This window comes from Penicillium antarcticum (genome assembly GCF_028974205.1).
Source record: "Penicillium antarcticum strain IBT 31339 chromosome Unknown utg000004l_segment0_segment0, whole genome shotgun sequence".
Lineage (NCBI taxonomy): Eukaryota > Fungi > Ascomycota > Eurotiomycetes > Eurotiales > Aspergillaceae > Penicillium > Penicillium antarcticum.
Genome location: NW_026695302.1, coordinates 1,110,944 through 1,136,118, shown reverse-complemented (window position 1 = coordinate 1,136,118; position 25,175 = coordinate 1,110,944). Strand labels below are relative to the sequence as shown.

The following is a 25,175-nucleotide window of genomic DNA, read 5'->3' as shown; positions in this document are numbered from 1 at the left end:
TATCCCATTTGTTAGGCCTACGAAGAAGAGTCACCTCCGTTTAGGATACGCAAGGCCGACAACACTGAAACTCAAGAATCTCCACCAAGGCCAGCACCAAGCCGAATCTCCGAGCTCTGAAGATAGAGACTACTGGCCAAGAAGCTCCGCCTGATTCAAAGATGGAGACCTCCCCGGCCGATCCCACGGCTTTGACAGAGACGCCTCGGGGTTCTGTAAAGAAACACGCCGTGGTCCTTGATTATGTCCTGAGCTAACTAATTAAAGACAGGGCTAACACATTCGTGGGTCGATATGTGGAGAATATCGGATGCCGGCTGGCTGGATTTCCACGGGCCGCGGGATTTAGAAGGTAGACATCTACGGACTCTTGGGTTTACCTCGGATGCGATCTTCCGGGCCGAGTTGAGGGAGGGGTTGTATCGCAACAAGACAGGGATTTGCATTAGAGGTTATAAGAAATGTATAGACTCATCATTTGATCTTTGCTAAATATTGAACGCGAAAGAAACCAATATCTTATACTTCGTTATCGATAACGACAGGTTGAACTATAAGAACTATACAATGCCGCCTATGAATATCGGTGGCCGACCTGTCAGGGTCGCTAATTGCTCTGGCTATCATGGTATTATCTGATTAATTTGATTGAAAGAGCCCATAATCTATACTGATTGCACTGAAGGCGATCCTGCCTATGAGATGTATCGCCAAGCAACTCTCGGAGATGTCGACTTCATCACGGGAGATTATCTCGCTGGTATGTCATTCCTATGAGTGACGGCGAAGTAGTGTACTCACAACAGAAAGAGGTCAATATGGCAAATAATGCGCAAGCTTTCCAGCGTGGCGAGCATGCAGGCTACGAGGAAACTGCTTGGGAAGGTATCAAGCAGACCATCGACGTGATCGCCGACAAGGGTATCAAAGTTGTCATCAATGGAGGTGCTCTTAACCCCAAGGGCTTGGCACTCAAGGTAAATGGATTGGTAAGTACTTGTCCTCTCGGTTTGCAGTGATATATAAATACTTATTTACACGATTAGTGTCGCCAAAAAGGCTATCCTTTGAGCGTCGCATACGTATCGGGAGACGACCTTTATCCCAGACTCGGCCCGAACATGCCTCAGTCCCCAGAAGAATTGAAGCATCTTGATTCTGGGAATGATTCTGTCAAACCGGGACCTCTAACCTACGCCTTCACAAACACCGACAACCCCGTTCCAATGGTCTCAGCACACGCGTACCTCGGAGCTCGGGGTATCGTGGACGGACTTTGTCGAGGAGCTGACATTATCATTTGTGGCCGTGTCTCAGATGCCAGTCCGGTTATTGCAGCTGCTTGGTATTGGCATTCATGGTCAGAGACAGACTATGACTGTCTTGCTGGAGCTTTGGTTGCTGGTCATTTGATTGAATGCTCTGCCTATGTTACCGGTGGCAATTTCTCTGGCTTTGACCGGTATCCCATTGACACCGTTGTTCAACCTGGGTTTCCTATTGCGGAGATTCATGCTGATGGCAGTTGCGTCATTGCTAAGCATGATGGGACCGGTGGACTCATAAATTCTGACACAGTACGGTGTCAGTTTCTGTATGAGCTTCAGGGGAGCATATACTTAAATAGTGACGTTAGTGCTACGCTAGATGATATCTCAGTCGAACAGGCAGGAGAGGATAGGTATTTTTCTTCCTTCTATTAGCATTTGGTGTCGGTTGCTGATGTTTCAAAGGGTGAATGTTCGGGGAATTCGAGGCCACGCACCTCCTTCAACTACCAAGCTGGCTGTCTTCTACCAAGGAGGCTATGAGGCCCAGGTACTTCTCAACGCTACGGGGTACTCTACTGATGCCAAGTGGAGCCTGGTTGAAAGACAGATTCGACATTTCATCGATCAGAATGCACTTAATAGTATTGATACACTCGAGTTCCAAAGGTGAGAACAAGTTTCCGCCATAGTTGGGAGTCAAAGCTGACAAGCAATCAGAATCGGTGTTCCTGCTTCTGATCCAGTATCACAACGAAGCAGCACTACATACCTACGCATCTTTGTCGCTGCAGCCTCTGCAGAAGCTGTTCTTGCTGTACTAGGAGCCTTAAAAAATATCTCGCTGAAGCATTTCTCGGGTAAGTGATATTTCTCAGCTTCAGCAAGATCTGACTAACAGAAACTATACAGGTTTCCACTCATCTCTCGACATGCGCACAGCAGTTCCACACCCATTCCTGGCTTACTATCCAGCAATAGTAAATCAAGAAGAGCTCAACGAAGAGATAAACTTCATTGATGGACCAGACGCTATTAAATCATTCCCAACAGGTCATCCACCAACATATAGGGATCTGCAACCACGTCAAAGCTATGATCACACCCCATCCAGTGAAGAAAAAGCCCTACTCAACTCTCCAACAAGATCAATTCGACTAGGTGATATTGTCCTGGCACGATCTGGCGACAAAGGAGCCAATCTCAACTTCGGTCTCTTCGTCCTTGAAGAGAAGCACTGGCCTTGGTTGCGAGCTTACATGAGCCGCGAGCGGGTGCGGAGTATGCTTGCTAAAGATGATGACTGGGATGAGTCGTTTTTGGTCGAGAGAGTTGAGTTCCCCAATATATTGGCTGTGCATTTTGTTGTTTATGGGATTCTTGGCAGGGGCGTTAGTAGCTCTAGTCGCTTGGATGGTTTCGGGAAAGGGTTTGCGGACTATTTCCGCGATAAGTTTGTTGATGTTCCTGTTGCGCTCTTGGATTGAGTTTTTTTTTTTTTTTTTTTTTTTTTTTTTTTTTGGTCCTTGGGGTACAATAGTGGCCATAAATCTTTGAACAGTGCCATGTGTACTGGACAGCTTCCTATCCAAAATTCGCGGAGCAGATGTGCTGTTTTGTGTATCGTTTATGCCATATTTCAGTCTCTTTTATGGCGTCGTCTATATTATATTGAAATGAAGAAGTGTGACAAGACTTGTGGCCTCCGTTGTATCACTCTTGGTAAAGAAAATTGAATGAGTTTATCATCACATTACGTACATTATCTCTTTCATGAAACTATCAAAGCGGCGACTGCCCAAGGGTCCATATTGATGGAATAATGGCCTGATGGACTGAAAACACTCGTGGTAACAGTCTGGGCTTGCACATTGAAAGGCGTGTTGCCATGATACTTAGGACTAGAGAGCATTTCCAGCTTTCCAGTCTTCGTACCTGGGATTCTGACTTGTACAGTCTGCTGATCCTTTCCATAATTTGCCAGCTTCAGATAGGCTTTCGAGCCTGTTCTAGAAGCAACCCAGTAGACTGGTCCGAAATCTGCCGTCGAATCGACTGGGACAATCGTGTCACCCTTGTTAGAAGCGAAAAGCTTCTGGACGAAATATGAAGTGGACGGAGTAATGCTGCCGGGGGTCGCATTAAAACCGTACAGGGTTGGCTGTGGGGAATTCTTGGTTAGAAGATGTTCAAGGAAGAGCCCAAGAGTGTATTGCTCTGAATTTTCTTACCGACCAAGATATGTAGTCAAAGTGCTCCAGCAATGGTGCGTAGGCTGCCATCTTCACAATATCGCTGTTACGCTCCATACCCATCATATATACAGCCTCGCTGCAGCTTCCCTGCATATATGACCAGTAAACTCCCTCGGGACTTGTCGTGTTCCGAGCCGCATATTCACCAATCATCACAGGCTGATCCCGCGGCTGGTTATCAAACTGGTTGAACAACTTCACAAATTCGTCTGGCTTTCGGTACAGATGTAAATCAATCATAACATCCTTTGGAAGTGGTGAGGGCAAGCAGGATAAGTCCCCATTAGATGCAATGAGTTTGACATCCGGGTACTTGTCGTGGATGGCTTTATAGATCTGATTGAAACGATCTGGGTAGCTCTTACAGCCACCAGTGAGATCGTCTTCGTTTCCAATTTCAACATACTCAACCTTCCATGGATCCTTCCGGCCGTTCTGGATTCGCATCTTGCCGTAGTGAGTAGAAGAGTCTCCAAACAGATATTCCATCTCGTTCATGATATCGTCCACGAAGGGTTCAAGATCGGGTCCCGAGATGATATCCCCGTATGACTTGCCTGCCCAGAGACTCAATAGTGGTGCCATGTTCCTGTGTTTGTAGTTATCAGAAAACTGCCGAGAGAACACAGAGTTGAAAAGCATATACATACATGTCCTCACACCACCAGAGGTATTCATCTAGTCCAAGTGCGTCGGTGTTGGGATAAGCCCAGTCACTTTCTCTACCGGGACGATCGACCACAGGCCCGATTGTGGTGTTCCACTTCCATCGAGAATCAACCTGCAAACCTTCAATGTTATTCCCGCCTGGGAATCGAAGAAATGCAGGATTAACCTCATCCAAGAATGAGGCGACATCGTCTCGCAGACCATTCTCTCTATCTTTGAATGTCGGGGGAGATAGTCGAATGTATCCGAAGTTAAGCGAGCTCCCACCCACTTTCGAGCCATCAAAAGTCAGACGCCATTCATTGTCTCCATCTGGAGAGTGAGTGGCGTTGAAGGATGTTTCAAATTCCGTAAACTTTGAGTCTGTACTCTTTACAGTCATGTTGTGATCGGCGTAGACTTTTCCTTGCGAGCCAACCAGCTGAATGTTGACCGTTCCCAAGTATTTTCCCATCACCCAAAAGCTCGTCTTGTAGGTTGCTGTTAGAACAGTGATACCACTATAGCCAGTGTTTTTGAATCCAACGTAGTCCGTGACTCCATCTGGTACTTCAACCTTGAGCGAGGACGTAATTGCTTTGCTGACAGGTTTCGAGTTATCTTGGGAGATAGAGGCATTTCCCACGGGCATGTAGGCTGCCAGACCTAGGGAGGTCCCTTGAAAACCGTTGTTTTGGAGCAATTGCGAATGTATACCCCCGTCGCCTGGTCATCAAAAAGTGCTGTTAGAATCAGGGGTGCAGGGATGAGGAGATGGGAATATGAAACTGAAGGTTCCCTCAGAGCCTGAACGTGAGACGAGAACAGGGTAAATTCCATACCAGAATGATCCATCTCCTAGCCAAAGAAAAAAGAGGGGTCAGCGGAAAATCTTTTCGCATGTAAAGCTAAACTGCTTACTTCAAACATAATTCCGTAGAGCAGCGGACTCGACTTATTCCCGCCCTCTCTTGCAACAGTAAGAACAACCGGTCCACTCGAGCTATTATTTCCCTGTGCCAGTGCACCAGCAAGGCATGTAATCAAGATAATACATATTGCCGTACCAAGACCGGCGTTTGTCACCAATCCCGACTTCATGGCAAGTCAGAACTATACCCAGAACCACGAAGAAGTGAAAAGTCGAAGGAGCCGACAAAGATCTAGGCTGGGGACATCAAGCTTTATTTCGGAGGCACTGCCCCTGTTGTAGATGGGGCATTTTTGGTCGTCTATGGGGTGTGGTTGGCTCTGATCCCGGTATGGCAGGTTTATGTACCCCATCGGCATCATGGACCCTAACATTGCATGGATCAACCCGGTTATAAAGTTTTGTCCCTTACATTGGCGACACGGAGAAGCCAATTACATTTAGTTACTACAGTCACACAATGATTCATGTTGCAATACATGTTTTAATCTCTTTCATAGGTGTGGAGAGCGGCAAGTTGGAAAAGTCATGACGTCGGATACTCTTCTCATATTGAGTGATGATCTTTACCCAAGCAATTAATAATTATCTCAACCCAAGCATTAACTCTATTATTTCGACCTTTTATCTCTCAATATAGTCATTTTCCTGCCATGCGGAGCTTACTGAAAGTGACACTGGTCCTTGGTGTCTCGACCTTAGGGCTTGGCAGGGTCGATGTCCGCACTTCAAGCATTACTAATCACTTGGCTGACAGACCTGAGACACTTGCTGAAATGCCATTATGCTGACTTTTGTGATGGGAAAACTTGCTTTGCACCCGTTTGAAGCCAGTGGAAATGTGATATACTACGGGGCAGTACTAAAATCAAGAAGTTTTCAAACAAGGTACTCAGTATTAATATCAGTCAATAATTACAAAATAACAACAGCAATATGGGAAGGAGTAAATGGAAGAGGCCTTGATATCCCACTTTGAGCCACGAAAAGGAGTAGGTGCGTTTTTCTCCCGGTGGGAGATAATATCAGTGAACTTATTAATATCCTCTCCCACCGCCTAAACACGGCGCTCAAGGATGGCCCTTTCATAACAGAGCTCACTATGAACTCGCCACCTCTCCTCTACAGACGCGTCAAAAAGCTTATAGCTGAGCCGTGACGCCCCAGGGAATGATCCCAAATGGAGCATAAGGGGCTGAGCCTTCACGTTAGTGACAAGAGAAGCGGCACACTTTTGCTTCTGTAGCGAGGGCTTCGAACGCGTTGGCATAAGGGGAGCGGACTTGGCTGGTCTAGGAGTTGGGGCATGTTTATCTCTTAAGCGGCCAAAACGATGTGGGATCGTGGGGGCAGCTAAATTGCCTTCATAAGTGGTGTTCTGGGAGAGGAAGGCGAAAGCTTCGTTGACATCGATGGACAAGCGGCGCGGGTCTGAGCCATCGAGATTGTTCAATCTCTATACTTTCTCTTCGGTTTCTACAGACACATCTTGTTAGCTATACAAGTGGTATTTGGGCTTGAAGATCATAACAAACCGTAAGGAATCGTTCTAACCCGTGTTTGTATTTATCGGTGCGAACCCACAGTCACGGGTCTGCTCATCCAGAGCGTAGGCCTGAAGATCACAAATATCAAAATATATCCTTATATCAAACTTGATATTAGTCCGGCCTCTATCGAGGGAGTCTCCCGATCAGCTGATACTAACTCACATACTGACCTCCAAGACATGGCAAATTCTGGTTACAGATGACGGCGGCAATTCTTTTACTAGTGATCCAAAGAACTGAACCAAGTCTTGACTTGTTTTTTGGGACTTGGTTTCTTCCAATAAAGCTATAACGTATTGTACAGGTTCCTCAATATGTATACTTTGCGCATTCAAGTAAAAGTCTCACCGCCGTTCTCCAGGTACTCATTCTCTTCCGGGGTTGAAAGCCTTCCAAGTGCTTGGTTTCGATGCGGGTACCGTCCAAACTGGTCAATTATAACCTTGTGCTTTTTCTCAAACTCATCATTTACCTTCAGAAATTTCCTGAAATCATCCACTTGGTTAGATAGAAAGTCATGACATTCCTTTTCTTCCTCGGAGAGTGTCGACGGGTCCCTCGCGACAAATTCCTCTATGTCCCTAGCTGTATCAGCATGCACCTGAACAGCCTGCTCATGGACCGCCGGATCTTCGGAATGCATGAGTGGCAGATGGAACCAGGTCCGATAAGTTAAGCGATAGCGGAAGTAAGGGGACTGGGTCGGAATGTCCTCTTTCAAGGCTTGTAGTGCAATTTTCTCGGCCAAGGCTATGTCTGGGTCAGTCGCGGTATTTTAAAAAACATATTATCTGTGCCAAGATGGTAGGAACTCACGATCGAAGTGTTTAAAGACCATTTTTGATTCGTCTCCTCGGAAGCAGTTGCGAGGCATTTGATCTAGCAAGAGGATCATGTTAATCCAATCCATCGGCGAAGTTGGATTCACCGCAGCGATAATATCCGAAGCGGAGGCTCCCGAGTTGACAATTGTTTCCAGAGCCGGGCGGAATTTCGCGCTTTGGCTCGTTAGTTCTGATACACGCCAGAATCGAGTATTGAATACTTACACGCAGACCTTGTCAAATTCGGGATCACGCGTAAACCACCGACCCATATCACTCATCTTCGGTAGAATAAGAGCATCTTTGCTCTCCAGGTGATCGAACCATAAAGCATGGACGTCATCCAGGAGAATTGGGGTGAGAGTCTGCTTCAGCTCGGACGGGTTTACCATGATGACAGGCGACGAGTGAAATTTGCGGGTCAAGCTGGGTCTGTGGAAGCCTTGATGAAATGATGGCCTCTCAATTGCTAGCACTCGGCCGCTTTGGGATGATGTCAGACCAATTGCTGGGACCACCACTGGCTTCAAGGGGTTGAATATCGCAGTTCGAATAAGTCTCTTTGTAATTGGCTGTACTTGAATTAGACTCATGGTGCAGAATAATCGAATCACGGTAAGATACTTTGTTAACGGTTATATGTGACATAGTTAAGGTTCCAAGTAAGTTATTTATTACCAAGCAAACAATCTTGGAAGCCCGAGTCCCGAGATCCCGGCGCCAACACCCCGGTAAGCTGAGTCATCATCTGTATTTCAACCTCAATGCAAGTCCATCGCAACTAAAGAGATGAATGGTTGGATATTCGTGAAGAACGCTTAGTTCGTACCTTGGTTTATGTGCATATAAAGGTGGATAGAGGGGGCGAATGTATATTATGTCAGACGTCCCAAAGAGGGCAAAAGATCCCAAGATAACGTCCCCGCACACTTCTCCTCACGCTATACTCCGCATACTAGTTGGCCATGTCCGATCGCTTGGATTTTACGATATATCCATATTCTTTCGGCAGTGATGCGGCGAGTTAAAAAATCCCGGAATGGCTGTGGGAGATGCAAGAGTAAACGAGTCAAATGCGACGAACTTCAACCAGAGTGTTCCCGGTGCACCCGTCTAGGGGTCCGATGCCCTGGATATCTTAAGTCTCTGAGATGGATCACCGAGAGTCCTGCCGCATCAACTTCCGAGGCAGAGGTCAGGTCGACTGCGCCGAATCAGCCCCCTGTTTTGCCGCAAGATGAGTCGGCCTTCGAGCATCATGACTCGGCTACAGGGGGCTTCGACTTGGATGAGTCAAATTCCCTCTGTGATAACCTTTGGGATCTCCCGGGCGGAGGATTACCCGAATTGACGGATTTGTCGCCAATGACGGCAGCATCACCGTCTTTTTCGCAATCAAGGGATTTTGCTCAAGATTTAGGCCAGTCTGGAGAGGTTGGAGTTGATCTTTCACATTTCTTGTCAATTATCGGGCCAATACCCGCACCCGAGGAGCGTATTGAAACTGTATGGCGGGACTTCTCGCCTTCGACCGTTGTCCGCAGCTATCCATCTATGTCTCAACGGTCTGCGCCTCGTAACTTGATGACAATGTCTCGTCCGTTGAACAATCCCTCATGGACTCTTATTGAGTACTATTTTAAGGAGGTAGCAGCATTGTTCTCAAGTTACGACAGTCAAATGAACCCCTTCCGAACAACGGTATCTCGTCTCTGGGGATCTTCTCTGGCCATGTGTCGAACAATGCAAAGCATGGCAGCCGCAACCCTAGTCAATGACTTCCCTCAATTCGGTCCAATTGGCCGAAAGATGCGCAACGAGGCCGTTGAGATTATCAGTCGCGAATCAGTCATGGACGAAAAGTCGTTACTAGCGCTTCTCATGCTCGGACAGACAGCTAGCTGGCATGACCCAGCTGATCTAGGTATATCTTTCTTCAATATGCTTCGGAAGCAGCTTAACTCCGTATCTTCAACTTCACACAACCAAGACTTCAGCTTCAATAAGAACGACAGTAATAACTACCGATTCTTCGAAGAAGCTCTCATATACTGGGAAATGCTCCTATCATTCGTCACAGATAATGACACTATAATCCTATCCCAAGATTATCATTCTTCGTCATCAGGAGAGTCTCTCGTTCTCCAACGAGTCCCACACCCCTGGACCGGCATCGCACGTGAAACACAGTTCACCGTGCACGAAGTGGGCCAGCTCATCCGCCGGGAGCGGAAACGCATTCGATCAAGAAGATATACGTCTCAGGAGGATATCATTCGAGCACAATCAGCAATTGAGAAAGCTCGCGAACTAGAAGAACGTCTCTTAGTCCTGGCCCACCCATCCGAAGCCGAAATCGTCAGCCCTGGCGACGACGATACCCCAGTCTGGCACCTCCTCACTATGGCCGAGGTCTATAGATGCACCGGTCTGATGCAGTTATACCGCGTATTTCCAGACTTGCTGTACAGCCGTCTTCCACAGACATCAGCATCTTCCGCATTCCAATGCCCCGGAAGTACGACTTCAACATCCAGAGATCCATTCTTCCCAGTTGATTTGGATAGCATGAATCTCTCAGCGTTTGCAAACCAAAGTCCAGGGGCATCACCACAAGTCCCCAATCCCGCAAATAACGCTACCACCTCACCATTATCAACCGCTCATGCAACCACAAATCCAAATCCAACTCCAAACCCAACCCCAAACACCTCAGAGCAACCAGACCGCGAAACTCTCTACAACACCTGGCTAATCGAATTCGCCACAACAACCCTCTCCCGCTTAAAAACCATCCCGCTAGAATCACGAACACGCTGCCTCCAGCCGTTCCTACTAGTCGCATCATGCTCTGAACTTCGTCTCCCGCGTCCATCCCACCAAACAGGTGATCATGAACACGATCAGGTCGAGAATGATAATGACGGAACCGCTCAACCGGCAATATCAATGGAAGCAATTGAAGTCTCGCGCACGAGGCAGTTCATCCTAGGTCGATTGAACAATTTCATGCATCTGCTCCCACTGAAACCGATTCGTGTTTGTCTTAAGCTTGTTACGGAGGTTTGGAGGCGGATGGATGCGGGGCGGGATGATACTTTTTGGGTCGATGTTATGCTGGATCATCGGTGGGAGACTACTATGGGTTAAAAATACTGTGTTTTACGGTGGAGGTGGAATGAATGTAGATTAGTCGATTTTTCATGAGTTATGGATACCCTGATTTGGCTTTTGATTGTGACTATGCGTCTAAGGATACTTGGTACGGTTGTCTGATGCGGCCTCTAGCTCAAAAGAATTCTGCTAGCACCAAGTGAGAAATATTGATATTATGAATATACACTACTTATGATTTTCCTAGTCTAAAAATGACATGTTGAAGTGGGGGAAATGCTGACAGTATTAGACTACTGTACTCAGGGCCATACGAGACTTGACTCTCTTGGTATTCATGATAGAATTTATTCTCCCGTGTGACAGTTCATGAGCGACGCTAATATCTAGTACACCGTCACGTGGTCTACCTTATATCGACGACGACATGACCGGAGGCGAGTCTCCAGATATTTGCGAATGGTAATATTAAGTTCAATTGATTGTTTTGATACTCCTGAATCCCAATCAACTAGTAGTTAGACAACTCTTTCACAGGTTCGTCTATCCATTGGTAAATCATATCATGCAAAGAGAGACCTGAAAGCCCGAAAGTTAAAGGATGTGAGTAGCGTTAAAAAGAGGCACGAGCAGAAGGAGAAGGAGAATGATAATGAGAAAGAAATGAAGACGGATATGAAAGAGAGGTCATAACCAAGGAGACGTTCACAACAGAGTTCCAAGGAGATAACCAATAACAATAAAGGTGGAGTATAATGCATATGGTCGATAATGTGTACATAGAATGGGACAAGAAGGTGTAGAGTAGGGAAAATAGAGTAGGATATCCAAAACCAAGATATTCAACGCCAGCAGATCTGACATTGAGCTCAACGGCTGGAAGAAGTTTGCGGGACTCAGACTTTCACATGTTGAGGGAGATGCAAGTCAAGTCTTGGCCAAGGTGACTTAAGGGGTAGTAGCCCGCTGCCAGTATTTCCATCCCTCGCCAACACCGACGAGACGTTTGATGCCATCAACGCCAACAGCTTCTTCGAATTTTTGCTGATCAATCTCCTCGCCGCCCTCTTCGTCTGTGCCGTTGCGCAAGACGGCGGGGTAGAGGACACCAACACCGTCGCCACCCAGAGTGACCTCGTACTTGTCGAAGCCCTCGTTGACGAAGTTGTCTTCGAGTTCTTGTCTGACTTCGGCCTTGGCGTCGGGGCGGAGGAGTGTAATGGCACATCCACCTCCACCTGCACCAGTCAACTTCGTCCAGCCAATATCGGCATAATCGACGAGTTCGCGGATTCGCTCGAGGCGGGGGTGGGAGACACCAAGAGAGACAAGGAAGCCATGGTTAATGCGAATCAAGGTACCAAAGTGTGCAAGTGTCTCCTCGGAGATACCCTCGAAGTTGGGGTCCTCTATCAAGCGTTGCGCCGAGCAGGTCACCTGATCAATGGCATCGAGGATAGACTCCGTCACGATAGGATGGGCTGATTTCAAGTTGCCGACCTTGTCAACTTCCGTCTTTGTGGAACGCGCTTGCCGGGTATCAACAAGGAGGAGGGGCAGCTCGGGGAATGTGGTGAGCGGCGTAACAGTTGGGGGCTTCGTGTAATCGTCGCGACGGAAAATCACGGCCTTGCCGCCTGCGGCCACCGTGTTATCCACCCCACTGGGGTTGCCATGGATGCAAAGCTCTCCGACAAAGGCCCAGCGGTTGATACGCTCAATCTGGGTCTCTGCTTCTTCGGGCGGTTGGTCTGGGTGGGGACCAGCGAGGGTGCGGATCTGGAGAAGCAGCGCAGAACTGAGACACACGCAAACACTGGCGCTGCTGCCTAGGCCGGCTCCAATTGGAATGGTGGATCGGAGAGTATAGATGGCGCCTGGGCTTTGGGGGGAGCCTAGGGAGAGGAAGAGGTAGAGGAAGGCGGAGGCGGAGCGGATGTGGGTTTTGCGATCTGGGTGGCCCTTGGAGACTCCCTGGAGATGTGGCTCGAGCGATTCGACGAGTTCGGGGTCGAGATCCGTGACGAGACTATAGTAGAACTTCTTTTTTGAGGGGTCATGGAACTTGTCCCAAGGTAGGGTGTCAATGTCCCACGTGTGATTGAGACCTAGATCGCGGAAGTTCAAGGTGATTGTGCGCTGCGATTTGGAGAGGGTCGTGACGAGGAGATAGGATCGAAGAGAAATGGCTGCTGCCATGGCAGCCTTGCCATGGACCACGGCATGCTCGCCAAACACGATGACCTTGCCCGGCGCGGACACCATGAATGTGGGCGCCATAGGCGATGAAGCCTTGCGAGACATGACCGGCCGCTTTGGTTCCTCAATGCCATTCATTTGCGATTCTGTAGAGGAAGCACTGTCGGAGCTGTCGTCAACCCCGTTCTCGCCCCTGGAATGAACAGGAACAGCCACACCGTTCACTGGGTTGTCGGGGAGAAAGTGGGCGACCGTTCGACGCTGGGGGAGAGCTGAGGCCTTCATGCCGTTCAATCGACGAATAGGGCTTTCGGTCATGGCAGGCGGGAATGTGAGGGGGGGGACAAGGAGGCGGAGATGTGATGTGCGGAGCGGCGAGTCGATTAAAAATTAAAGGGGCAATAGTCATCGAACGTGAACAACCCTCAACATAGTCAAAAGTTAAGTAGAAAACAAGCAACTGGAGACCCTTTGACTTATCTGGAGTAAAGACGGGGGAGTTCTCGATGCTACTGAGTATACGAGGGAACGCGACGCGTCCAATCAGAACAGCTGCAATCGCAATTGGTCAGACCTCTAATTAGTTTTATAGATCGCTTATGCGTGCTATTCCTCGCGTTCCTAATGGACGAGTTTTAAATCGGCTATTTTTATTCATATTGTAATTGCTCCTCTTTTTCATTCTAGAAGCTGAGAGTGCAGAGATTTTGTGGCGTGCAGTAGCGCCGGAATGATCATCTCTATGTTTCTCTTGCAGTCGCCACACAACGGCAGTATCGAACCAGGCCAGTATACAAGTAACATAAATGAAAGATAAAAATATGATATTTTGTATGTGTATCGGTGAGAGCAATGTAAGGGGTACATGTAACAACCCACACCGTCCCGGAAGTCGAAAAAATCTAGCAGACGCTGGTTATGTACAACGTGGTCTAATTTGCAAGGGTCGTCAATTCATCACAGGTTCATCGTCACGGTCATGCTGTTGCTGTGGACCAGGAGACAGGGCGGCAAATCTTGCCACAGCACCTCCAGGTCACTCAAGTAGGACGCACTGTCCTCTTCGCTAAGCGAGGTGCCTTCCACGGGAGACGGCAGGGTCGTGAAAATAACAGCCGTGTCGCCACTATGCTGGACCATCAACTCGTTTAGAATCAAATGCTGTGCTCGGCTGGGTAGGTCGTCAAAGGACAATGGAACTGAGGCCATACTTGGGTAGCCGGATGCAGTGTTGTGGTTGCGGATAGTGGGTGGGGTGGCAGATGGTCGGCGGGCGTAAATTGAGTCTAGTTTATTAAATCTCGGAGGAGAATTTTGAGCGGCAAACATAATGGAAGGACCATTGCCCTCTTCGGCTTCAGTGTTCACCTTTGCCTCTGGGATGGGAGAGGAGCTGAACCGATTGCTAGATGCAGAGCGGCTCATGGGAGGCCGTCGAACGGCAGGTTTACTCTTGGGCGAAGCATCATCGCCGGTTTCGATGATCGATGGGATCTGTTGGCTGGCTGGTGTTTCTTCCACGTGAGGTGTAGTCTGTGTGTTGGGGGAAACTGAACCAGGACTGCAGTCATCGGTCTTGGACCGGAGAAGTCGCGATGGGCCAGCTCCGGCCTCAGGAGTAGCGGGATCCCGATCATCATTCTCGGGTTCGCTGGTGTAACCTTCCATATCACTGTCCTCGCTCGAGCTCAAGCTATCCGAACTATCGTAGTCGACGAACGAATCCAACAATCTATGTGTTTGCATGCCAAGGTTCACTCCTCCTAGAGCTCGGAAGCTCGAGATAGACCGTCTGCGGCGAGTGGACTGAATCAGTCGTCTCAATCCACTTACTCGCTGGCGCGAATTTCTGGCTTCGCTCTCTTGGCTCGATGGACCTTGCCAGCTGTACGTCTTGTCCAGGTGCAGGCTGTCACTTGCTGTATCGGAACCCTGACCCTGCTCTTGAGCACGGGCTCGTAAGATTCCTTGCCACCATTCTTCTCCTTGCAAAGTGGACCGGACCTTTTCTTGAGAATCGGCTGTAGCTGTTGAAGTATCGCCGTTTACAACAATCCGATAAGCCTTGAGGTCACCGCAGGCAAGCCAGAATACCAAGACTTCAGCCTCGATCCGTAGCTTGTCAAGAAGAGCCTCAACTCGTCCTCTTTCATCTTCCACGTCGGTTTCATACTCCACAAACACTGCGACCCGGATTTTGTAGGTCTTTTTCCATGAGGGGACAGTGTTCAAAATACAGCCCAGCTGGAGGATTAGGGTATATGTGTCGAAATTAGTTGTGAGCACGTTTTGTTTGCTTTCGTTATCAGCCCCGAGCTCGGCTGACATTTGAATCGGCCACAGGTCAATGTACTTCTTTGTGTGACGACCGTGAGCGTCTGGTAGTTCTAAATCCTCAAATCCTTTTGCTACAGCAACATTGATCCGAAGCTTAAAAAGAAGATCTTCCAGGATTGTGACGTAGCTCTGGCCACTCATTGGCGGGTTTCTTGGTCGATTTTCAGGCTCATCCGTTCGAAGGCCATGGGCTGAGCCACGTCTAGTCTTGGAGTCTCTTCGGCCGGTGTTTGAGAAAGTTTCAACGAGCGATTGGTCTTGTCGGAATTGGTCAATCACAACAATATTTGGCCGCATGCCTCCCAGTCCCGAGTTTAAAACAATATTTCGCATACCCCATTCTGCTGCAGGGGAGATAGAAATATTCACAAAGGCTTTGATCTTGGAATACTCGACGAACTTTGTCCATGCCGTCTGTTGACGTCGCGCTTCAGGCACAGCAGCCGAAAAGTCATCCGTCACAAGGACATGAGCTAGCACAAACAGAGCTCCTTTCTTCAATGAATTGCAGAAAGAAACCATCTTGTATTGCCTGTCAAGGTCGCTGACAAAGAGCAAAATTTGAGGACGCCAGAACTTCACATGCTCCTGGCGAAGACGGAGCAGGTATTTGCGTACTTGATGGTAGATCAGGCTCTGGCTGACATCGCCCCATGGCTTTGGTGGCGAGCTGTAGTGGATCAGCAAGAACAGCATCACCAATATGCTAACACATCCTGAGGCATAAAGTCCATCCACGAAGAACATGCTAACTCCACTGACCAACGTACCAGCCGCTGCGGTCTGCCAGTTGAAGTAATGGAAAGACGGGCGGAAGTTGGGCGCAGAGCCAATTTTCAACAGAAAACAGGCAAGATTCATCACAAGGAATGTCATCAAGTACGTCATTGTAACAAAAGACGCGATGCGGTTAATGTCGAAGAGCATTGTGAGTTGGGCGAACACAAAGGTCACGATGATTGCATAAATCGGCTCGTCATTTTTGCGAGTTCCCTGGCCGAATATGCCAATTCCAGGTAAGAGACTATCTCTTGCGATAGCCTGAAGGAGTTTCGCTGATCCAATCACACCCATCAAGGCAGAGAAGAAACTGGTTGCGAATTCTCCAAGAAGGATGACCATGTCGGAGGCATTGACCTGGTTTCAATTAGATCCTGCAATCATCTTTTCGCAGCTGGTAACTTACAACTTGAATCACATTCACGTTGTTGTAAAATGACTCTCGGGTAACAGACGCTGCCATTGCAAGAATGACAAGCGCATAAGTGATAAACGTCAACGCCAGTCCGGAAAGCGTACCCTTGGGGATAGCCTTGCTTGGGTTCTTTAAGTCACCAGACATACTTGCACCACTAATACCGGTTAGTAAGCTATTTTTGAGGGTGTGCACCTTATTACTCACGCGAAAATGCCTCCTGTAGCAGGGAAAAGAATACCAAAGAGATCTTGGAAATTCTCACGTCCTTTCAGTTGACTTCCCGCGGCCCCCTTGGTAAGGTGAGGCTTAAGATTCCCCATCAAAGTCTTCAAACGTAGGCCCGTGAACTCAACGCCCTGATGAGGAAGAGAGAAAGGCTTCATGAAGAGCGCAGAGAGAGGAATGCTGAAGGTCGCCACAAGCAGTATGATAAGAAGCCCGTTACTTGCCCTGGCAAAAATGGAACTTCCTGCCAAACAGATACTAGTGCAGAATACCAGGATAACAGTACCCCAGAGGTACTGCCACCAGAACCCTTCCTCGAGGAAATTGGCCCAATCGCCGGACTGTGTGCCGAAGTTTTGGGTGAAGCAATCCACTAGACCAACGGCGTTCATCCCAGTGTTGAAAACATAGCCCAGGTAGAATACGATGCCAATTGAGCCACCGAACTCAGGACCCAGGGAGCGAGAGATCAGGTAGTATGCACCGCCTCCTCGAACTGTTCCATTTGTTGCAATTGCAGACAGAGACATTGTTGTCACAAGGTTGATTGTGTACGAAACAAGTAGCAGGCCTTCAATTGATTAGCGCAGGCCAGGCCATCTACGGAAGTCTACTCACCCAAGATTCCCAGTACACCAGCTTGTCCCAGAATGAATCCGAATCTAAGGAACATAAGAATGCTCAGCACATTCAGAGTTGTCGGAACAAATACGCCGGAGAAAGTTCCAAGCTTCTTGGGTTCATCCACCGATCGAGACCGATGTCCCTTGTCCTTCCTATCGGTGCTAGACTCGCGAAGAGGGCCCGCAGGCACCACTTGCGGTGAAGCAGTCTCTCTGCTATCTTGGTTCTGATCATGTTCTCCGCGATTGTGCCACCATTGCGAAATTCCTCTGAAATAGTCGGTGGGTGATGAATGACGCTGGTCCTCTGCTGGCTCTGACGAGTTCACTGGCTCATATGGACGGGCCCATTTGGTCGGTGGCCATGGTAATAGTCGAGTACTTTCATCAGGGGGAGCCAGGCTCGAGTCCCCTGGAGCTAGACGTGAGGTATCTTCTTGAGCGGTTCGAGTTGAGAAGTTGGGCCGTCGGCGAGACAAGGAGTCGGAAGAATCTCCGACTCGTTCAGGCGTCATAGCAAATTCAACGCCTATATGGACATAGGGCCGATACGTGGATGTATAAAAGAGAAACGAGAGAAGTAGAGACCTTAAGCACAGGAAAAGTAGACAACCACCTACATCATCTTGCAGCGATAACATCCAATGGGTGACGTAAAGCAAACAGTGCAAACACTGTCAGCTTGGATTCTCGCCGCTTAGCGTCTCAGACCTCTCCTCCGTTACATCTGGCTGTTTCACATCCTAATTTCGTCTCCTGTTACATTGTCGGTCTCAGATCGTCCATGCCCATTCTTCGACTTTAACTACTCCCAGGGGCTTACCGAGACCACGATCAAAATGGCAGACAATGGAGAGGGTTCGTCCCTAACTCCAGCTCGGTCTGTGCCAATAGCATCCTCGGTACGCTCGAGGTCCCCCGGGCCTGAGCTCGGTACTAGGCAGGCTTCCATTGCACGACTTGCGTCCCCGGTGCCCTCCCCGTCATTTGGTACTTCTCTGTCCTCCCGACAGGGTATCCCAGCCAGTCGGCCTATCACAACGAATGCCGAGCAGGACTTCTCTAAATCATTCACTCATGCGGCTTCACTTCCTGGACCCGGTCAATCCATGATTGCGTCCCAACTTCAAGAGAGCCTGGGTCGCTCGCCGCCGAGATTTGGAACACCGTCGCGGAACACTGGGTCTCCTGCGTTGCATCTAGATCCCCGGCCGGTCGCCTCACAGTACGGATCTTTCGATACAAAGAATGGACGCCAGTCCCCTGGCCCAGGAGTGCCACCATATGAGGATCCTGAGGTTATCAAAAGACATCTGGTGACCGATCAGGGAGATGGCCAGTCAGATATTGCGACCAGCATAGGAGATGAGCACTTCTCCAGTTTACAACTACAGGGTGGTGATATTACACGACAGGTCTACCGATGGGCGGAGGATGCTGAGGCTGAAGCCGCAGGTCGATTCATGCGCAGCAAGAGTTTCAGCGTAAGCCGACCAAGACCAGAGCATGAGACGGAGGATATCGATACAATTCGTGTTCCAGGAGGATTCCGTAGAGATTATCTCCGGAGAGCAGCTGGAAGTCCACATCGTGGAAGTGCCCAGGGATCGACTTCAGGGGCACCCCATCCTGGTCCTCCCCAGCTGCCTACCACGAGCTTCTTGGAATTCTTGACTCTGTACGGTCATTTTGCTGGAGAGGAGCTGGAGGAAGATGACGAGGTCCTTGGGCCGGATGAGTACTTTTCCTCCGATGCTTGGGACGAGCCAGAGGAGGGTAGAGAGTCCGGAGAAGATGCGGCGCTACTGGCACCAGAAACACCAGGACGGAAGAAGAGAAAGCACAAGCAGCGTTCGCCGGCCGGCAATACTACGACGACCGGCGCCGTGATGCTGCTGCTCAAGTCATTCGTGGGTACCGGTATTTTGTTCCTGCCCCGGGCCTTCTTGAATGGCGGCATGCTCTTCAGTAGCATGGTTTTGCTGGGCGTGTCAATTTTAAGTTACTATGCCTTCATTCTTCTCGTCAACACCCGCATGAAGATCGATGGTTCCTTCGGTGACATCGGTGGTATTCTGTATGGCAAGCACATGCGACGAATCATTCTCGGATCAATTGTCCTCAGTCAGTTGGGCTTTGTGTCAGCGTATATCGTCTTTGTCTCGCAGAACCTGCAGGCATTTGTGCTCGCTGTGAGCAAGTGTGTTACCTTTATCGACATCAAGTACATGGTGCTTTTGCAGCTTATCATCTTCCTGCCTCTGTCTTTGATTCGGGATATCAGCAAGCTCGGATTCACCGCCCTCATTGCGGATGTGTTCATTCTCTTGGGATTGCTGTATATCTATTACTACGATGTCACCACATTGGTCAGCCAGGGCGGTATTTCCGACGTCATTTCCTTCAATCCAACTACATGGTCCATGTTCATCGGTACCGCCATCTTCACCTACGAAGGCATAGGTCTCATCATTCCAATTCAGGAGTCAATGAAGCAGCCTCATCGCTTCCCCGGTGTGCTGGCTGGTGTCATGGTTGTCATCACCTTCATTTTCTTGTCTGCCGGTGCCCTGAGCTACGCAGCATACGGATCCACCACCAAGACCGTCATCCTTCTCAACCTTCCCCAGGATGACAAGTTTGTCAACGTGGTCCAGTTCCTCTACTCTCTTGCCATTCTGCTGAGCACACCGCTGCAGCTCTTCCCCGCTATCCGTATCATGGAGAACGAGCTGTTCACCCGCAGTGGCAAGTACAACCCATACATCAAGTGGAAGAAGAACGGCTTCCGTTTTTTCCTAGTCATGATCTGTGCTGTTGTCGCCTGGGGCGGTGCCGATGATCTTGACAAGTTTGTTTCGCTGGTCGGAAGCTTCGCTTGTGTTCCATTGATCTATGTTTACCCGGTATGTTCTTCTATGAGTAGATTACTGAATTGTGTACTAATCATCTCTCAGCCACTTCTGCACCTGCGCGCTTGTGCTCGTTCCAAACGCCAGGCTATTGCCGACGTCACTCTCGCGGCCTTTGGTGCTATCTGCTGCGTTTATACGACTTCCCTGACCATCGGGAGCTGGCTCGGACCTGAGGTTCCTCAGAGCCCAGGATACTGTGATTCTCATTAAGACCTTCATCATTTCTTTGATTGTTGTAGAGCGCGGCGAATTGGTCCTTCGGTATTGTTGGATTACTTTTGGTTTCTTGTCAACCCCAAATTGTGGCATATTATGGGTTCATTCTACTGCTTAGACGCTTGTACGGAGCTGTGCGTTCACAATCTTGGGCAAAACTATTACTATATTAGGCGATCTTAGGTCGAGTGATCCTTCTGTACACATACCATCTCGGTTTTTGGATTTCTATCTACCAAATATGTATTTGACTTTCTCTTTCTCGCCAATGTCAGCATAATGAACTACGTGGACTCACCAGACATCTACCTTCAAATTGGAAACCAAGGCATTCCAAAACGGAATATGATTCAAGCGCAAAGAGCATATGTACAATGGCTATCGAATCACCACAGCTGCAAAGCATATAGCGTCGATAGATAAAAATTTTCCTCAAAACCACAAGTCCTCTTTATATGCCTCCTCTATTAGCATTGCCCAACCCCTAAATTTTCAGGCTCAGGTAAGACCATCGGACCACACGCGGAAATGCAGTTCTGCAGAACGAGAAATGATGCTTGAGAGCCCCAAATAGAACAAAAGTACACCCAATATAATCTTATCAGGACCACTTAAGCACCGGCCTCAGGAGCGATGGCACCCTTAGCGACAGCCTTGTCAGCGAGCTGCTTTTCCCGGCCACCGAATCTGTTAAAGAACACTAGGTTAGCATGTGTGTTTCCGGGAATAATGGGTGCTAAACAAAGCCGAACGGCGCGGTAACGTACTTCCAGTAGTTGAGATAACGGTATGCCTGGGTAGACTGGGCACCGAAGTTGGTCAAGTGGCAAGCGAAAAGGAGGTAGTTGGGGGGTGTGACAGCGAGGGAGTAGCGCATGAAGGTAGCGGCGTAGATGACAAGAGCACCGGTCATGGGGCCAGAGATACTATGAGCGAAACTATCAGTACAATCGCCCTGAAACAGCCATATAAAACATCAAAGGTAATATAAATCTCCCGGGTATCATGGGATGAAAACATACATCTCAGCATCCTTCTGCGTGTCCATAACAGCGGCGATGGGGATACCGAAGTTGGAGACAGGACCCCAGAAGTCTAAGAAGCGGCACTAACAGTCAGCAATCTGTACATAATCTCGGCGAGTGATTTCCGTCCGAAGCGCGCCATTCCGACGAAGTATTGTTCCTCCGACCCTCGACGGCACTTCCAATGCTTATGATCTCGTGCGGTCTCGTTGGCCGATCTCGGTGCGGGAAGAGCTTCGGGAAACTTGGCATCGATACGTACGGGTTGAGCAAATATAGTCCAGCACCGAGTTGGAGCGGATCTTGGCGTTGATTGCCTTAATAGCAGCAGCCATTGTGAAGTTGCTGGTAAGGTGTTTGCGGGTATGGGATCGAGGAGGTGAGGTCAGTATATGAAGGTTACGGAATTAACTCGAGGGACCCGGCGTTCGGCGGGTATCACGTGAGCTGCTACGATATCGGTTGGGGTTTATAGATGCAGCGCCTATGCCATTCAAGGGGTAATTGTAGAGCTTGATACATATAATTATTAGTCAGTTTGTCTGGTATAGATATCTCAAGAGTATTTGGGATTATACTTTAAATGTGTGTTCGTAGCATTAAGAAGTTCCATCATTGGGAAATATATACATCTGTAAGGACTGCTTCGATCATATAATGAAACAAAACTACGCGAACAGGGAGTAGGAATAGAATTTATGGAAAATGAAGCTGTGTTAAAGTAAGCTAGCATTATTTTTTGACCTAATGCAAATTTCAAGAGGATTTTGGTCTTTTTGTCCCCGGCCCTTGACACGACCTCTGTCCATGCGCCACAACGCCTTGCCCAATAAAATGTGGGTTGATCTAGCCGGTACGCATATCATTGTCTCCCACTGGAAGCGTCAACAGTGGTTCTTTTCAGCGCTGAGTGGTGCTTGCTTTTTGCCAGTTGAAATCAGATCGCCGATGATATGAAGCGTAGGAAATTTCTCTGTACACAAGTCCGATTACCTGCCACCAAATCCAGGAGGAGGGTAGCCACGTCCCTGTCCAGGAGGCTGGAAGCCAGGGGGGTTGGAAGCCGGCAGCTATAAAGTCCAAGGTTAGTGCTGCATATGGGATAGAAGGCTGCTTGGGTAGACACTTACGGGGTCCGCCTTGAGGAGCAAATCCAGGAGGAGGAGCGAAACCGGCTAGAGCATAACTAGTTAGCATGACTTTATATCAATCCGACAAATGGAAAAACTTACGAGGACCGCCAGGAGGACCTCCACGTCCCGGAGCAAAGCCTGGGGGAGGGGCGCCAGGGAAACCAGCAGGAGGGAAGCCAAAGCCGCCAGGAGGAGGAGGTCCACCAACACCAGCAGCAGGGCCTCCGAGTCCAACGGGCAGACCGCGGCCAGCAGGCTTGCTGATACCAGGGCCTGCAGCGAGCGTCGCAGCGGCGCCGGGTCCAGCGGTACCGAGGCGGGCAGAGGGGTCGGCGGGAGGAGGGCCGTCAACCGAGCACGAGACAACTTGAGTTCCGCGCACGATAGTCAGACCGAGAGTTCGCTTCTCTTCTGCTTCGATCTGCGGGGCGCTTCCGGGGGCAGCGGGCTTCGACTTCTTCTTTGTACGACGGAATTCTTCTGTGTCTGCGAGAACAAGGTTCATGTGCTATAAAAGATAAAATTAGCTTAGATAAGTGAATTCTAGGGCAAGATCGAATACCTTATCAAATGCAAGCATCTGACCGGTCATCTGGCGACCGTCATTGAGAGTCACCCTCATCCGGTAGTTGATCTAGATAAAATGTTAGGCATTCTGAAGTCCAGTACATTATCGCCGGAGTAAACTCACGAGGTTTGCCTAGAAGGAAGTAGTTAGCGACAGCCATTGACACGGGTCGAGATGCAGATAGGGACGTGAAACTTACCATCTTGTTTGCGGCCATGTTGGCTAGTTAGTGCGCACGTGTGCGACTTGGAAGACCAAAAAATAGGAAACAGTAGATAGAGCGAGACTCTCTACTGTGGGTAATTGAGCAACGGCGCGAGTTCTTCGTCGTTGTGAAGCTTAAGCTCTGTCGGGTGGCAGTTCTTGATATCTGGTTAGTCAGAATTGAGTCAGCATCCACATAGGTGCCTGAGGTCAACATGACCATAGCCCCACTTATCCCAATTAGGCAGACTCAGGGCTCTCTCATCACGTGCCAGAATCGAACCCACACAAACCACTTTCACTTTTCTCGTGATCGATCCATTCCTTTAGTCGACAACTACTTCACGCCCATCAATCGCCAACATGGTAAGTCCATATTGCACACAATCACACACAATCATACCTTGCAAATTACCTCGAAATCTCTATCCCATTCAAAAATCGCCAACTCCGCCCAAAATCGCAATAAAATTCCTTCTAACAAAATGCAGTCGTCCGAGGCCAAGGCATCCAACCCCATGAAGGAGCTTCGCTTGTCGAAGCTCGTTCTCAACATCTCCGTCGGCGAGTCTGGTGATCGTCTCACCCGTGCCGCCAAGGTGCTTGAGCAGCTGTCCGGTCAGACCCCCGTCTACTCCAAGGCCCGTTACACCGTCCGTACCTTCGGTATCCGTCGTAACGAAAAGATCTCCGTCCACGTCACCGTCCGTGGCGCCAAGGCCGAGGAGATCCTCGAGCGTGGCCTCAAGGTCAAGGAGTATGAGCTCCGCAAGCGCAACTTCTCCGAGACCGGTAACTTCGGATTCGGTATCTCCGAGCACATCGATCTCGGTATCAAGTACGACCCCGGTATCGGTATCTACGGAATGGACTTCTTCGTCTGCATGTGAGTTGCCCGAAACGACAGCCCCGAGGGGTGCACATTCTATGTATGAAAAACTCCAACTGACAAAAATTTTTAGGGGCCGCCCCGGTGCCCGTGTTGCCAAGCGTCGCCGCTGCCAGGCTAAGATCGGTGTCAACCACCGCATCAACGAGAACGAGACCATCAAATGGGTTGGTCCCTCCTCACACCCTCGACCCCGCACCTTTTGCTAATATGTTTCGGAAACAGTTCAAGAACCGCTTCGACGGCATTGTCCGGTAAAGGATTTCACGACGATGATGGGCGGAAACGGTTGATATGCGTTGTATAAAGCACTCAACCACAAACGAAAAGGCTCACTCGCCATTGAGAAAACAAAAAATCGCCTCGGAACAAACTCGGCGAGGCTCTACGGGGCTTCTTGTTCTCTGCACAGGCATGGTCTTGATTTCCTATCACGGCAACTAGGATAGGCGTGTTAGGGGCATGAATGAATTATTCACATTTTACTGCTGCTTTTCCCTTTTCACAATGAGGCTTCACAAGGGGTGATGTTTACCGCATAACCATTGTTGAAAAGGTTGGCAGATACTTGATTTCGATTGAGTGTCTGACCAAGACTCGGTTGGCATCGCCTCCCCGGCTTTGTCAAAGAGTTGGTCTCTTCCCTCGAGAATCCTCGCTGTGGATTGAGTATCTGGCCTATCTTTCTGTCCCTATCCGCTTAGGCTTTGTAAGTCCGCGTAGATGTAAATCTGTCGTAATTCGTAGAGCGGTGGTCTTTCAAGTGCCAAGCAACTTCATATGTGAAGTTTAAGCATGGGATAAACCCCCATAGGACTTCAACTGCGGCAGGGCCTGTACCAGGCTCATTACCCCAGTCAAGGCAAATGCCCATCGAGGCTAATGCTGATCTAGTCTGGTCCATAAAATGGCTAGATAGGTCGATTGAAGACGGAGTGGGACGGTTCTATATTTGCTTCATCAAAGCCGTCAAAAGAGCTTAAAATTGAGTCGAGCAACGCATGGCCCCACGTTGCATGCGCTGCAAGGTGAGTGATTCACAAAGGAAGATTC

The 25,175-nt window shown here is 49.0% G+C and overlaps 10 protein-coding genes across 10 annotated transcripts; 4 read left to right on the top strand and 6 right to left on the bottom strand.

Moving 5' to 3' along the window:
- Positions 1 to 567: 567 nt before the first annotated feature.
- On the top strand, positions 568 to 2,755 carry N7508_004411 (acyclic terpene utilization AtuA family protein; the record flags this gene model as incomplete). Its single annotated transcript, XM_058462477.1, has 7 exons — positions 568 to 628; positions 686 to 760; positions 811 to 989; positions 1,047 to 1,681; positions 1,734 to 1,937; positions 1,989 to 2,128; positions 2,181 to 2,755. The coding sequence occupies 7 exons, from the start codon at positions 568 to 570 to the stop codon at positions 2,753 to 2,755; spliced, it is 1,869 nt and encodes a 622-aa protein (XP_058321102.1).
- Positions 2,756 to 3,039: 284 nt separating this feature from the next.
- N7508_004410 (uncharacterized protein) lies at positions 3,040 to 5,272 on the bottom strand (the record flags this gene model as incomplete). Its single annotated transcript, XM_058462476.1, has 5 exons — positions 3,040 to 3,429; positions 3,500 to 4,112; positions 4,174 to 4,897; positions 5,014 to 5,029; positions 5,093 to 5,272. The coding sequence occupies 5 exons, from the start codon at positions 5,270 to 5,272 to the stop codon at positions 3,040 to 3,042; spliced, it is 1,923 nt and encodes a 640-aa protein (XP_058321101.1).
- Positions 5,273 to 6,983: 1,711 nt separating this feature from the next.
- Positions 6,984 to 7,868, bottom strand: N7508_004409 (DUF924 family protein; the record flags this gene model as incomplete). Its single annotated transcript, XM_058462475.1, has 3 exons — positions 6,984 to 7,402; positions 7,469 to 7,650; positions 7,702 to 7,868. The coding sequence occupies 3 exons, from the start codon at positions 7,866 to 7,868 to the stop codon at positions 6,984 to 6,986; spliced, it is 768 nt and encodes a 255-aa protein (XP_058321100.1).
- A 622-nt stretch (positions 7,869 to 8,490) lies between these two features.
- N7508_004408 (Zn(II)2Cys6 transcription factor) lies at positions 8,491 to 10,626 on the top strand (the record flags this gene model as incomplete). The annotated part of the gene is made up of 1 exon (XM_058462474.1): positions 8,491 to 10,626. One exon carries the CDS (start codon positions 8,491 to 8,493, stop codon positions 10,624 to 10,626), a length of 2,136 nt encoding a protein of 711 aa, XP_058321099.1.
- A 912-nt stretch (positions 10,627 to 11,538) lies between these two features.
- erg12 (mevalonate kinase) lies at positions 11,539 to 13,107 on the bottom strand (the record flags this gene model as incomplete). The annotated part of the gene is made up of 1 exon (XM_058462473.1): positions 11,539 to 13,107. One exon carries the CDS (start codon positions 13,105 to 13,107, stop codon positions 11,539 to 11,541), a length of 1,569 nt encoding a protein of 522 aa, XP_058321098.1.
- Positions 13,108 to 13,746: 639 nt separating this feature from the next.
- N7508_004406 (putative cation chloride cotransporter) lies at positions 13,747 to 17,687 on the bottom strand (the record flags this gene model as incomplete). The annotated part of the gene is made up of 4 exons (XM_058462472.1): positions 13,747 to 16,263; positions 16,313 to 16,478; positions 16,529 to 17,120; positions 17,168 to 17,687. The coding sequence occupies 4 exons, from the start codon at positions 17,685 to 17,687 to the stop codon at positions 13,747 to 13,749; spliced, it is 3,795 nt and encodes a 1,264-aa protein (XP_058321097.1).
- A 324-nt stretch (positions 17,688 to 18,011) lies between these two features.
- On the top strand, positions 18,012 to 20,297 carry N7508_004405 (putative amino acid transporter; the record flags this gene model as incomplete). Its single annotated transcript, XM_058462471.1, has 2 exons — positions 18,012 to 20,078; positions 20,130 to 20,297. The coding sequence occupies 2 exons, from the start codon at positions 18,012 to 18,014 to the stop codon at positions 20,295 to 20,297; spliced, it is 2,235 nt and encodes a 744-aa protein (XP_058321096.1).
- Positions 20,298 to 20,914: 617 nt separating this feature from the next.
- N7508_004404 (pyruvate transporter MPC1) lies at positions 20,915 to 21,663 on the bottom strand (the record flags this gene model as incomplete). The annotated part of the gene is made up of 4 exons (XM_058462470.1): positions 20,915 to 20,990; positions 21,071 to 21,229; positions 21,326 to 21,398; positions 21,591 to 21,663. 4 exons carry the CDS (start codon positions 21,661 to 21,663, stop codon positions 20,915 to 20,917), a joined length of 381 nt encoding a protein of 126 aa, XP_058321095.1.
- Positions 21,664 to 22,228: 565 nt separating this feature from the next.
- Positions 22,229 to 23,246, bottom strand: N7508_004403 (small nuclear ribonucleoprotein-associated protein; the record flags this gene model as incomplete). The annotated part of the gene is made up of 6 exons (XM_058462469.1): positions 22,229 to 22,398; positions 22,459 to 22,503; positions 22,561 to 22,969; positions 23,024 to 23,095; positions 23,153 to 23,161; positions 23,229 to 23,246. 6 exons carry the CDS (start codon positions 23,244 to 23,246, stop codon positions 22,229 to 22,231), a joined length of 723 nt encoding a protein of 240 aa, XP_058321094.1.
- Positions 23,247 to 23,596: 350 nt separating this feature from the next.
- On the top strand, positions 23,597 to 24,380 carry N7508_004402 (60S ribosomal protein uL5; the record flags this gene model as incomplete). The annotated part of the gene is made up of 4 exons (XM_058462468.1): positions 23,597 to 23,599; positions 23,725 to 24,119; positions 24,196 to 24,289; positions 24,348 to 24,380. The coding sequence occupies 4 exons, from the start codon at positions 23,597 to 23,599 to the stop codon at positions 24,378 to 24,380; spliced, it is 525 nt and encodes a 174-aa protein (XP_058321093.1).
- Positions 24,381 to 25,175: the final 795 nt, after the last annotated feature.